Here is a 14,136-nt window from a genome sequence, read left to right as displayed (position 1 = left end):
ACCCCGCCCCCTTCCGGATCCATTCATCTACGAGGAGACGAGCTAGCCAGACAGGCTTCCCCTCTCGTCCTTTCCTCTCGCGTCTGAGCTGCTGCTGCTGCTGCGGAGAAGAGCCGACCATGCCGGGACTTCTGCTCGGGGACGAGTTCCCCAACTTTGAGGCCGACACCACCATCGGCCGGATCAAGCTCCATGAATTCCTCGGCAACTCGTAAGTGCTTCCCGCTGCGGCGAAGCCCCCCCCTCCCCAGTAAAACGCATCACGTGGGTTTTGAATTATGTCCGTGACCGTAACGACGTTTAATTCTGAATGATTTATTGTAGTGATCTGACCCATCAGTCCGGATCACGTGATCCCGCTGCGCGTGAGACCGCCACGACGCGACACCTGCTGGGGGACACATGCGGGGTTACACAAGCATGACTTGTGGGATGATATAACTTATAAGCCACACATGTGATATTATAGGCATAACACGCGTTTTTGAATGAGCTTAGAACAGCATAGAACTGTTCTAGCTGCACACTAAAGAATAGAGGTGGCAGAAAGGCTTATTGGTGGTTTTCTATGGCCGGTTCATTAGTGAAGTGTAAGCAGTCAGAACAAGGCCTGTATTATGTGCGTCTGGCTGAACTTGGAACTGTGCCTTGCATCCTCTTTGGCCTTCTGCTTTTGTTTTTTTAGTCTGCAGAGAGAAATGAACACTATTGCATCCATTACAACCAACGCAATTTGAATTATTTTAACATTCTTCATCTCCATTGAAAGCAGTCGGTTGAACAATGCAAACGCATTAATCAAATTCTTCTCACCTGACAGTGACTTCTTCTACTTGCCTCTGATTATAAGGCAATTATAAAGTTCCAGGATGTGTACTTGCTCGTCTGGTTCATTGTGTGCATGGTGGAGGAGGGTGTGAAGTCGAGATGGTGCACCTGTTGGAGCTGAATTATCAGTGCAATTTAAACAATGCTGCAATTGTATTATAACTTTCTTTTGTTTCCTCAGCAGGAACAGATACTGAACTGTGACGGGTTACAATCAGTTAGATATGTGTCCCGGATTGACGGTTCATCGTGCAGCGGGTTGGTTGACTTTGAGTCTGCCAGTTGCAATTTGCAGAATAGAGCAAACACACTGATTTTTAATATTACTTCAGATGTGCGGATTGTGTTGTTAAATATACATTTATAGCTCACACCTTTTGCTGCTGCTGCTGCAAAAAAAATCAAATAGTTTTGCCAACGTTTGAATAAAGCTCAGCTTCTGAACACATTCCTCTCTGAGACTGTCGTTGTGCAGGGTTTGTTCTGCCTCGACAGATTGGGTCAGTCCCGATCTAATCAGGGCGTGTGATCACCCCATAATCAGGGGATGGAAGTGAGGAACAAAGCGTGTGTGTGCGCGTGTGTGTGTGCACATCGACGAGGAAATCATGTGAGGCAGATGACTCATGTGATTCAAGGGTGAATTGCACTTTTTTATGAAGACCAATTGTATGAAGTGTTTTTGGGACGTCCTCCTTCTCCTCAGTTGTACATTTTCATCACACGGCTGGATTTTTCAGCTCCACGTCTGCCAGATTCACAAACACCTGTTGCTTCAATCTGTGGGTGGAATTTCCTCAACTGAGACTCAATGTTCTGTCACTCTTTATTTTGGAACGACCATTTCTACCTCCTCTGTTGTTGCCACACTTGCTCTTACTCCCAACAGGCTTTTCGCCTCATACAGCATGCATAGGATGGCGTGAATGTATGTTGTGTAATGTGCTTTAAATACAGGCTTGACCTCTTCATCAGAGTTACTTGAAGTTGTCCATGAACTCTAATATTTCTGCAAGGCCTCTCTTAAAGAGGAATACAAGTGTTGGATGACGATGACCTCATTTGCTGTCTTTCATTTTGTTTTGAGCCAGAAAATGTTTAGCAATGACTTCAATGCCCTTTATGTCTGATTTCCTCCATAGATGGGGTATCCTGTTCTCTCACCCGAAGGACTTCACCCCCGTCTGCACCACCGAGCTTGCCTGTGCCTCGAAGATCAGCGACGAGTTCAAGAAACGAGGCGTGAAGATGATCGCCTTGTCCATCGACAGCGTTGAGGATCACCGCAACTGGAGCAAGGTCTTGAACGCACCACACAGTCATCTAAGTCATCTAATTTCGGCCATAATCCAACCAATTCAGTTACGTTTACTTTAAATATTCAGGGTTGTATTCACTAAATATCCCAGGAATAAAAGTAGCTCCTAACTGGCAGAGTTAGATATATTTTAAAAATATTTGTTTCATTATTTTATATTTTTTTGATTTTTGTAAAAAATTACATTAAATTTAATGTAATTGTATGGAACTAAATGCACTTTTTATTCAACGAAATAAAATGATTTTAAACCGTATATTTAATTATAAACCATTTATTATAATGTGATTATTTGTATTTAAATTTAACTTTAGTTTAATTCCAACTTTATTTGATGTACTCCTGCTTGCCTCTGACTCTAAATAGCAATCTAATAGTGGTTTGTTGAAAACTGAGCAGTGTAATACTCATGGATGAATCCCTTCTCATGCTTCAGTAACACGTTGCTGCTGAAAAAGCCCAAAACGACCTGCTTTTGAACGTACTATTTTCTCTCACAGATTAGAATTGCCATCTGTGAAGCAGCACAGAAGCTCTGCAGTCGTCTGAGCATCGAGTTAAAGATTAAACCTCTCTGCTGCAACGACCAAGATGTTCTGTTATGGAGAGAATTATTAACTTAGAGGACGACGATGACTATGAGATATGCGTGTGTTTTAGCCTCCCTACCCTCTCTACAGGATGTGATGGCGTTCAACAGTGTAGCTGAAAGCTCTCTGCCGTTCCCCATCATCGCTGACGACAAGAGGGAGCTGTCAGTCCAGCTGGGCATGCTGGACCCCGATGAGATGGACAAGGATGGGATGCCCCTCACCGCTCGCTGTGTAAGAAACCCGTCCTCGGTGCTGTCCTCTGCTGGACATGTTTTGTATTACATCACCAGACAAAATGCTAGTAAAATGTATCTCTACTTTGCCTGTAGAATGTTTTGTTCTTTGTTCTCATTTTGCATCTAAACATCCCGTGCGTCAGGTTGACTCTTATATTTTAACCCCCTTTAGGTGTTTGTGATCGGCCCGGACAAGAAGCTGAAGCTGTCCATCCTCTACCCCGCCACCACAGGAAGGAACTTCGACGAGTTGCTCCGGGTCATCGACTCTCTGCAGCTCACCGCGCAGAAGAAGGTCGCCACACCCGTCGACTGGAAGGTAAACGATTAAACCGGGGGCGTTTCCTGTCTCCTTGCTCCAGCTTCATATTAATGTGACCGTGGCATCTGTCCTCATCTCAACTCCTTGTCTCTCCTTCAGCCTGGTGAGAAAGTCATGGTCATTCCATCGCTGTCTGACGCCGAAGCCGCCGCTCTCTTCCCCAACGGCGTGACTACTAAAGAGTTGCCTTCCAAGAAGAAGTACTTGCGCTACACGCAGATCTGAAGAGAAGCTCGACGCTGCATCTCGTTCATCGCCCCCAGAAAATATGAAAACGGTTCACACGTAGAACTCACCAAAAGCATAGATGCACTTATCTGGTTCGGTGACGAGTGTCATGCAGTGAACCAGGAGTGTTTACAGTGCCTTGTTCCCTTTTAATAAACACACTTTTCTCACCTCCTGAATCTTTTGAGTCTTTGTAACACCTTATTGTACCACTAGGTGTCCTCCTGCAACCTGAAGTAGAAATATCACCAAGATGCTTTTGCTGCAGTGCCATCTCTTACCAATAGGTGGCGGTATAGGCCCACTGATGAGTCTCTGACAGCAATTGAAATGGGGAGTTGTACCACATGGAGTCAAATGACTTGTTGGCTTACATTTCCACTGATTTTTATTTTAAAGAGGATTGGCCACATCAAGTTAATCTTCTCTCAAATGTTTTTCAACATGTACTGAGGTTTAAAAAACGTTTTCCTCCTTTTTACTGCATATTTTTATCATTTTGCCGGCTTTACAGGCTAATGCCCCTAGCCATCTAAATGCTTTAATGCACTGTGGATTAGTCTCTTAAAATTGATTGTTCTGTTTTTTAGTTTTTTTTTAAATGGAGATTAAACATTTCCAGCTCCACAGCCAAACAGGATCTGGTGGGGTTTTATGCTGCTTTGCACTTCTACTCCTACATTTCCGAAGGAACTCTTTTTAAAGCAACAATTAAGTTTTCCTCTGCGGCCCCCCCTACAGGTTGGAAGCGGAATTGTCCATTACTGCTGTCGTAAATAATTTAGCCTACCGTCGCACGCACGTTATTGTTTGTATTCAGAACCGGCTCTGGAAACGATGAAGGATTTGAACGATGTCCAGTGACAAGGTAGAGTAGCTAACGCCTTAGCTAAGATTAGCTAACATGAGCCATAGTGATAGTTACACATTAGCACAATAGCTAACGCCTTAGCTAACATGAGCCAATAAAATAATCGACAATGTATTGTACACAGATGCACACTGTTGGGGAAAAAAATGATTACCGGTATTATTTACAAGTCCAGCAGCAACAAAGCCAAGTCACCATCCGTCTTGCACTTCGTAGCCTCCTTCAGCTCTCGCCAACGAGCCGGTCCGATATTCACTCTCGTCCGAGCTCTTTCTTTGTCATGCACCCATTTTCTTTTCTTCGCCTCATCGGACATCATACTCCTCCTTTTCTTTGCAGGCTCTGCCATGACGCCAATTTAAAAACTACCTAGCTGCAAGGTATCTTCCACGCACCTGCCGGGTGTTCTCCCACTGATCTCCACGCAGAGCCTCCACCTACCGGCTTTTGTAAAGCTTGCCGTAAAACAGGTCAAATTTGTAGTCTCATTAGAACTACAAAACCGCTACCCGATGAGGCAAAGTTTCATAGTGCCGTTACAGCCAATAGAGGGCCGCAGAGCGAATGTGGAAGTGCCGTTCACCCGGTTTTGAGGTGACGAACCACTGAAACTATTTTGGAAACATTATTTTAAGGCACTAAAAACTCTTTAGTGTTGCTTTAACTCCACTTCATTTACATGAAAACTGCAGTCACTGGTAACTTTAGAGAGTAAGATTGTGCATTTACATTTTCTGTTTTAAAAATGTACTTGAAATGAAGATGATCTATTATTACACAAAAAGCAAAGATTGCAGAAAAGCCCAAAATATGAATACAACTCCTGTCCACTTAATTTGAATGTTTATTTGATATGGACATAGCAATTACATTGGACAGTCCAGATGCATTGTTAAGTGTTTTAGCACAACTGCTAATTTGCAACACGTCCACTTCTCTTCATTACTCATTTTACGGCCCTTCAGAATCATCTTGTAACTCTTAGAAGGGCTGGATTAAAACTACCTGAACATAACATAGTTTAAACAAAAAGCAGAAGCAAAATGATCATTAAACATGAATGCATCAGTAATAATCATATGTATAATAATGCTTCAGGTGCAGGGGACATTTTCTTTTACTCTAGCAGGGGGGCAACTATCCAGTGTCAGAGGGGTATGCAGCAACAATTTTGTGCACATCACTTTTTGGTGGTTGGTTTGGTTAAGAACTTTCACTCTCATTGTTAAATACTATACTTTTTTTCGACATACAGTAGTTTTGTCTTTTTTTCGACATACAATAGTTTTGTAGACCTTTTTTGACAAACTACTGATTTTCTATATTTATGTATATTTGTACATATGACACTTTTAATTACCTTTTTTTACTGTCACTTTTGACTTTTTTAAATCACATTTAGAACATATATTTAAATTATACTCAGCTATAGAGTAAATGTATACTTTCCAGCATCTTAAAGCAGATTAGAATTCAGATATTTTCTTAAAAAATTGAGAAAACACAATTGTTGTTCAGTAAGAACACATCAAGTCAACGCTTTACTTTTGTCAAGAATTTTATTGCAAATTTATACAGTTTTTAAATTTAAAGTAAAACAATGACAACTTTCAGCCAAATATTCTTCAATAAATACATAATGAGGATATTTTTGGCATAATAACTTCTCGTGTAAGAAGAAAGTTACAGGAACCATGCTGTCAAACGCATAATACTGCTTCACCAGGTTGGGGTTACTGCCTGTACTTTATTTACACAGCACCATCTAGTGGTAACCTTTGAAATGAATTTCACAACCTCCCTGTACACGACAGTTTCAGTTCTAACAACTTACAACTTCACAGGCTTCATAAAGACAGCAATGACTAGCCTGTTCCTGCGTTGCGGGAACTTTCACATTGACTCAATGAACAATTCGACTTACCAAGTGACATAAAGGCTTCTGGAAGTGTTTCTTTCATGGCAGAAGAGAAGAGCACGAGTGAGTTCAAAAGTCATATATAAAACAGAATGCTGATAGGTAGAAAGAAAAAGGACAGTGGCAATAGATTTGGCCGTGGACAAAGCAACGGGAACAAAAAGTGCACAGGTGATGTGATGTCGAGGTGGATTGGAGAGATGGAGGATGAGTGTCTTGGGGTTGAGAGTCACAGGCTCTGGCAGCACTGAAGTTTGTTGCCCTTCAGCCCATCAGTGGTTGGGGGGACACTTATGTCCACAACATTGTTGCCAGGAGACTCATCATGTGCAGATCTGTCCGCTATCTGCTTCTGTGACACGATGCGATAGATTTCTGCAGAAGGAAAACAAAAAAAATCCTTAGAAATAATAACTGTAGAACTTAAATATTGAAATTTTCAGACAGAGATAGATAATTTCACCATCATTGTTTACTATGACATTTTTATAGTACTATAGTGTGCCATACACAGTGTCTTTGACAAAGCTCTGAATATAGTACATTGTACAAAACATCATATGAAAGTCATAGTATGTTATTAAAAATTCAAAATATGTATGTCCAAATAGTTATAACAGAAGTCGCGTTTCACAGTGACCTTGACCACCAAATTCTAATCAGTTCATCCTTGAATCAAAGTCGACGTTGACGGCATAACCCAGATGCAGAATTTTAAGGAATTTGCTCAAGGCGTTTTCATAGATATCACAAGGGGATGGCTGGCTGAGTGGCTCATAGTGACCTCTAATCTAATCAGTTTATCCTCAAGGGCAGGGGGACGTTTGTGCCAAAGTAGAAAAGAAATTCCCTGAGATACTGGGCTCAAAAGAATGGGTCGGACTTGAGCTCACAGTGACCTTGACCACCCAAATCTAATCAATTCAATCTCGAGTCCACACACACATTAGTGCCAAATTTGAAGAAATAAACAACATATAATTCCACCGCCAAAAGCTGTTGATGACGCAGATGCAATAATAGTCATAGCTTAGACTCTTTTACAGTTTGATGATATTTAAAATAATCACCAAAAGAAGCTCGACCTGCATCAGCGCATGTGAGCACGAGCGGATCTGTGCGAGCAGGCAGCGCGAGCGCAGCAGATTCTGGACGGAGACACACAGCGGCATTTTTATTCTAAATGCCCGGTACTGGTCCGGTTCCGCTCACACCACGGGTCTGAAGAGTACAACAGCTTATCAAATTACAGCGTCAACTGTCCGTGTTTTCAAAATAGAAAGCGACATCGTGGTGGTTTAACGAGGCGGAACGGCATCAGAACAACATCAAGCGCGTGAAGTACACGTAGAAGAAGAACGTAGTGGGAGCCCGAGGCGAGGATTGTTGTGGCCGCGCGTCTTGCGGAGCAAGTCTACCCTGTGCTGTGCGCTCCTAATGTAAATGATTATTGATTTATGAATGAATTGATAGGTGGCTTATTTTTGGCATATTGATGTTTTTGGCCACCAGGCCTTTTTTTAAGACGTTAGTTTAGGCAGCAGCCTGCAGGAAACCCTGGCTATAGTGCTGCTGCATCTGTGTGTTGCTTGGCAACCATTCTGCTAAATGTCAGTGAAAAATGACATCATTTGGCAGAAGAATGATTATTTATTGTAATTCAATATTTGTTGCTGCGTGTTTATTTTATGAAAACTTGCCATAGTAACCATTTTATAAAAGGCTGTGATTTACAGCTACAGATAAACCACGGCCTCCTGCGGTTTACAGTGACAGCCTTTATCAGCACATGCATTGATGAGGTGAACAAGGTGAAGGATGTGGTGATCACAAAGACGATAAAATCATCCCACAACAAGAAAGCCGGGATGCATAAAGATGTGGAGGCCCTATACAGAGTGAGAGCTGGCATCAAGGAAGCAAAGCAGAGGCATCAAAGGAGACTGGCGAGAGACCTTGACACCAACAACACTCAAGGCATGTGCCGTACCACCAGACTCCAGAGCAGCTTCTTTAACCAGGCTGCTAAATTCATTCTCCACCATTTAATTATCATTTTTGCCCTTTTTCCCTAACTACCATAATGGGACAACAAACTGCATTCTGTTACGCAAACTTGCGTTGCATAACGATCATAAATGAAACCTTGAACCTTGAACAGACAATACTGTGTTAATTACATTAAACAGTAAGGAAAATTTGTATTATTATCCCTCACTAAATGCATTACGGACAAAATAATACATATGAGGTTATACAATGCATTTATAACTACTGCATTAAAGAATATTTAACATAGAAAATGCTAGTCTGTGAGTCTTGCTGTTCCTACCTGTTAAAATGTTCTTGAATGCTTCTTCTACATTTGTGGAGTCCAGCGCTGAAGTCTCAATGAATGAGAGAGTGTTCTTTTCTAACGTGGGGGAGAGAAGAAAGACACATATCAAGTATTTCACTGGTCCGAAGACTTGGCTCATTACTACAGCGCTCTGCGGTTTACCTGCAAAGGCTCGGGCCTCATCAGTTGGCACCGCCCGGAGGTGGCGGAGGTCGCTCTTGTTTCCGACCTGCATGATAACGATGTTGTTGTCAGCGTGGTCCCTCAGCTCCTTCAGCCAACGTTCGATGTTCTCGTACGTCAGGTGCTTGGCAATGTCGTAAACCAAGAGAGCGCCGACGGCACCCCGATAATATCTGGTGACGGCATAAACCAGATGAACTCACCTAACTGTACCATTTATCTTCCAGCCTCAATGTACACTAGTTTACACACAGAGAAAATACTCACGCCGAAGTGATTGCTCTGTAGCGTTCCTGTCCAGCTGTGTCCCAAATTTGGGCTTTTATCGTCTTGCCGTCCACCTGGATGCTGCGGGTGGCGAACTCCACCCCAATGGTGCTCTTGCTCTCCAGGTTGAACTCATTTCTCGTGAAACGTGACAGTAGGTTGCTCTTCCCCACTCCAGAGTCTCCGATTAGTACGACTGTGAACGAAACAAAATGTCTTTATTTTTTAAAAACACTTATCGGGGTCATGGTATAAAAGGAAAATGTGGCTCTCAGACTTTCAAAGCATTGCAGCAGTTATTATGTGATCAGAGGTGACAACATTTGACTCCACTCAGTTAAACCTTTTTTTGAAACTTAATTTAAAGACTCACAAACATTGATGCTGACAGCTGCACAAAAGGCACTAAACAACTATCATAAAAGGATGCACTATAATCAGCCATGGACTTTCAGGCAGAGAGAAAGTGCTGACTTGTTTTTTCTGCTTCCTTTTTGTACCGAGGAAACCTTATCAGACTTTGCCCCTTGCTGAGAGTCACGCAGGAAGAAGCTGACAAAAAAACATGCTCTTTGGGAAATCTGACTCAACAGTTTCTCAAGGCCTCTGTGATTGTGTATTTGTAACGAGTCATCACTATATATATGAAGTTTCCATCTGCTACATTGGCCTGGACCTCTGAGCCTTTTCCTGCTTTGCTTCAATATTATACTTTCTAGATTGATGTCATTAGACACGATGTGAAAATTTAATGTCACAACTATCCCGGCCAAAATAACTGCGATTCAATGTAATCGTAACAATATGTATAAAACTCTTAAAATATAAAATATAATAGAAAGAAATCACTTTACATTTATTTAAGAAACAAATATTGTAATTGTCACAGATAAGACATCTTTCTTAAGCGTAAAACAATGAAATCATCTTAAAGAGGATCATAAATTATAAAGTCTCCCTGCATAAATAAAAGGATAAATAAATAAATCACTTATCTGCCATGTTACTTAACTAGACAGCTTTTTAAAGAAAATGGCAACAATATTTAGTATTATTCTAAAAATGGAGATTCACCAGGAGGAACTTATTGTGAGTGTTTTTTAATTGCAATCTGAGATAAAAATCCTATATTGTCCCACCCATAGATGTTATAAAGCCTGTGTATTTCCATTTCATTTTCTGTAAACTGGCATATCAAAAACACTGCATTAAAAGTTGATGAGTTACTTGGCACAAATAGCACTCGTAAACTACACTGTAAAGTACAGCACTTGACGTCACTAAAACTTACTTGTGAATCTGACCTAGAGCAGGTTCTTCAAACACATTCGCCCAGCGTAACTCTCTCAGTGACACACCATCATGTGATTTATGTCATAGTATTAACATGTCAACACAACAATTAGCTGTTTGTTGTTCTGAAAAATTAAACTTGAATTAAGATCACATGGTCCGAAAACCACAAAGACAGCACTGACAGTAAGAGGCAGGATTGTTTTCAAGAAATAAAAAAAGTACAGAGGATGAACAGCGTACAATATGTGCTAAAGTGCAAACACAAACTATCAATACTCGACTGAGATTTTTACAGTATGCTTGGGTTATGAGGATATTTTTGGGTTGCCAGTTGCGGCTGTATGCTCAAGGACCTCTCATTTTGCACACTTTCTACAACATGATAAGCCATTGACTTCCTGCTGACTCCTCGCTCACTAGTCTCAACCGATCTCCAGAAAAATCTGGGTTAAAATTGTGTAGTGTGACCTAGACATTAGGGTCTAGATCAGGTTGAATTCATTCAATCAAACAAGGCAGCAGTGGTCGCTGCAGACACACCTGGCGGATATCTGCACCTAACTATGTTTAGTTATTTACGTTATTTCTATATGTACGTGTTTTATACAGACTCTATACCTTTGTTTATACAAACAAATAGGTTACCAATAAAATAGGTCAACAGGGAACTGAACGTCCAGTGTAATCTTCAATTCATGTCCACGATTATGAATTTCATAATTGCTTGGAATGGAACCAACACCGGAGACAAACGTTCCGTACCTATACACCAGGCGCAACTAGCTAATTGGAAAACCAAAACCACAAATGGTTTCCTCTTAATTCGTGTCATGCGGAGCGAGTTTCCTCCCTCGGGCGACAGGTTCCACTAAAGGGCAGGTCCACAACAAAGGGAAGTCCCGTTCAATTCCACATTTAATACGTATCTTCGGTTGACGACGAAACTGAGTTGCAAATTCATTATCGCAAGTATAACAGTTCAACCCGTTGGGCTAGCTAACGTACAGTAACGTTAGCTAGCTTCCAGGGATAGCTAACGTTACTGTACGACAGCTAGCTTCAAGGGCTATTTAACGTTACTGTAACGACAGCTAGCTTCCAGGGATAGCTAACGTTACTGTAATGACAGCTAGCTTCCAGGCTTAGCTAACGTTACTGTAACGACAGTTAGCTTCCAGGGCTAGCTAACGTTACTGTAACGACAGCTAGCTTCCAGGGCTAGCTAACGTTACTGTAACGACAGCTAGCTTCCAGGGCTAGCTAACGTTACTGTAACGACAGCTAGCTTCCAGGGCTAGCTCACAGTACGCCGTACTCTCTGGAAAATACATGTAGCGAAACCAGTGATTTGTTACAAAACATCGACACCAATAAGAGTGGCAGCACATCTTAGGTAAAGGCAAACCATAGGTTAGTTACCAGACGTTGATGGGAAAAAAAACGCAGTGTGGCTAGCTACCGTTAGCTAGATATGAAAACTGACCGTTGTCGTTAATACACGCTAACACGCATTGCTACACCTCTGCTCGTGTTAGTATCCTCGCCAAAATAACGCTGAGCGAGGTCACCTGCGATTAATTTCCGGCTGTGCTCACCTTTGAACAAGAAATCGTACTCGTCGTCCCTGTTCCCCATTGTTTGAAATGCAGTCACCACTCCCGAGATTGCAGTGATGACAGACAATATGTTCCCTGCCCAAACCGCAGGGTGCTATGCGCTGCCAAGACGAAGAGAGGGAGCAGCGGAGTCGCTGCACGCGGTCACGTGAATTACCGGTACGCGGTTACAGGTGCAGTCGCATTAATGCGTCATAGCCAAAACGGTGTGAGTGTATGTGCCCGTGAATATTTAACACGAGAGTTAAACGTGCTGGGCTCGGGAGCCCTGTGAGCTGGCCCGGCAGAGTACAAATTAATATGGATGAGCTCCAGAGGTGTCAAAAGTAGGCTACAGACAATCGACACTCAAGCAGCAAGTACTTGTGTTCAAAAAGACTCCGGTAAAAGTGCTGATTCAACTTCTTTACTCAAGTAAAAGTGGAAAAAGTGCAGCCTCTGAAATGCCCCTCAAATGCATTAAAACAAAAATAACGAGCCTGTTTTGACAAGTGAGGAATATATTAGTATAAACTTTTTGTTTTAAAATATAGGGAGTAAAAGTAAAAAGTTATCAGAAAGTAAAGTACAGATACCTGAATATTCTACTTAAGTACAGCATTAAGTATTTTTACTTGGTTACTTCTGTGGAAGAAAAACTCTTCAGGTCCAATTCTGTGGCTGGTTCAGATGAGGTTTAATTACTGACAGTGGAAAAAGGAGTTCACAGCATGGCATAAAGTCCTCTCTGATGAGTGTGGGACTAGTCAGACTTTTATACAGAGTTACAGAGAACATGGAGGAAGGTGTGATGAGTGGATTTACATTGACTCAATGTCTGCTTCCAAGAGGAAGAGACTTCAACATCACAACAACTGGGCCGACTCCGATGTTTCTCGGAGTCGGCCCAGGAAGAGGGAAAACCAAAAGGTCTTCTTATCAGGATAACAAAAGTTAACCACAATCAAATAGGAGCAACAGGACATTTGATCAGTACAAGAGAAAGGAATATTAGAATGAGATTAAAATAAAACTGTGAGGTACATTTTCTTCTACAGTTCCCATCTCTGATGGATTCCTAACAAATTACCCCAGAACATATCAGTCATTGCTTATCTGAGACGCCACAGATCCCAGCTCTGTTTTAATCCACATCTTCTGCTGCTGCTGCTGGAAGGAGCTCCACTGATCGACGTCATGGCCCCTGAGATGGTTTGTGTCCCATGTGGTGTTGTCATGATAAATGGCCTGGACAAAATATTGCATTTAGTGCAATTTCACCAGCAGCACAAAGGGGTCGTAAAACTGAACCTGCACCTCTGTTGCATTCAACTGCATTAGTTTTAGTTTGATGAAAAAACAACAACAAATTCCTCCAGCAGGAGGAGCCACCATCTCTTCCTCTTGACACACATACAGTATGTATAATATGTGTATACATTTACTTTCCTCTCAGACTGTCACCTATACAGATTAAGAATGCGCTGTTCACTTGCGAGTATTGGTGGAAGAAGAACTCGGATCGTGTATTTAAGTAAAATAAGCAATACAACAAATACATGACCTACATGAAGCGTTTTACTTAGAAAAGTAATCAAAATATACCAAGAACCAAAAGCAAAAGTACTCATCATGCAGAATGGCCCATTTCAGAATAATTCACATTACATTATAGTATTATCACGTATTAATTTACATGGTGGAGCTAATTTTGACTACTTTATGTACTGCTGGGTAGTTTCAATAAAGTCATGTCCTTGTGACATCATCATTTATGCATTGATGTGTTGCTTTTTCAATCCAAACATGCAAAGTAACCAACATTATTAAATAGCTACATGTAGCTGGTGGAGTGGACGTATCAAGTAGCAGAACATGGAAATACTCAAGTACTTAAGAACAGTAGGCCTACTTGTACTTGCACCTCCATCGTTCACATTAAATCACTTTCTGCTGCTCTCATCATTTGGAAATATATTATAATCACAGTTCAGTCTATGATGTGTGTTTATCATGTTTATCTTTTTTATAAAGTGTACAGTGCAGTAACAACCAACGATGATATCATACTTATAAGACAATCTATGTTTCAGCTTAATCAGTCTCAAGTTTGTTTTATTTCATTGGATCATAATTATAATAT

The 14,136-nt window shown here is 41.4% G+C and overlaps 2 protein-coding genes across 3 annotated transcripts in view; one reads left to right on the top strand and one right to left on the bottom strand.

The window, feature by feature from the left end:
- The window catches only part of prdx6 (peroxiredoxin 6), a 40,049-nt gene extending 36,350 nt beyond the window's left edge, over positions 1-3,699 (top strand). Inside the window, exons 2-6 of one of the 2 annotated variants that reach the window (XM_084012487.1) lie at positions 89-211; positions 1,971-2,127; positions 2,827-2,970; positions 3,148-3,294; positions 3,397-3,699. In XM_084012487.1, the coding sequence (XP_083868613.1) occupies positions 120-211; positions 1,971-2,127; positions 2,827-2,970; positions 3,148-3,294; positions 3,397-3,522 (666 nt within the window). In that variant the 5' untranslated portion in view covers positions 89-119 and the 3' untranslated portion in view covers positions 3,523-3,699. Of the gene's footprint in view, positions 1-45; positions 212-1,970; positions 2,128-2,826; positions 2,971-3,147; positions 3,295-3,396 lie in introns of those variants that run through there. The other variant, XM_084012486.1, reaches the window with a different exon arrangement.
- A 2,237-nt stretch (positions 3,700-5,936) lies between these two features.
- LOC311015337 (ras-related protein Rab-11B-like) lies at positions 5,937-12,153 on the bottom strand. Its single transcript, XM_084012490.1, has 5 exons — positions 11,994-12,153; positions 9,103-9,298; positions 8,815-9,008; positions 8,647-8,727; positions 5,937-6,689 (listed from the first exon to the last, which is right to left on the bottom strand). The coding sequence occupies exons 1-5, from the start codon at positions 12,031-12,033 to the stop codon at positions 6,544-6,546; spliced, it is 657 nt and encodes a 218-aa protein (XP_083868616.1). The 5' UTR covers positions 12,034-12,153; the 3' UTR covers positions 5,937-6,543.
- Positions 12,154-14,136: the final 1,983 nt, after the last annotated feature.

Source organism: Eutrigla gurnardus, assembly GCF_963514095.1.
Source record: "Eutrigla gurnardus genome assembly, chromosome: 6".
NCBI lineage: Eukaryota > Metazoa > Chordata > Actinopteri > Perciformes > Triglidae > Eutrigla > Eutrigla gurnardus.
The sequence above is the reverse complement of the archived record's forward strand: the minus strand, read 5'-3'. Positions and strand labels throughout refer to the sequence as shown.

Excerpts from the sequence above, each read along its gene's own strand:
- LOC311015337 (XM_084012490.1), bottom strand. The coding sequence starts at position 12,033 with ATGGGGAACAGGGACGACGAGTACGATTTCTTGTTCAAAG. Across the intron at positions 8,728-8,814 it reads TGAGGCCCGAGCCTTTGCAG|AAAAGAACACTCTCTCATTC; the intron begins GTAAACCGCAGA and ends CCCCCACGTTAG. Across the intron at positions 6,690-8,646 it reads ATTCAAGAACATTTTAACAG|AAATCTATCGCATCGTGTCA; the intron begins GTAGGAACAGCA and ends TTCCTTCTGCAG.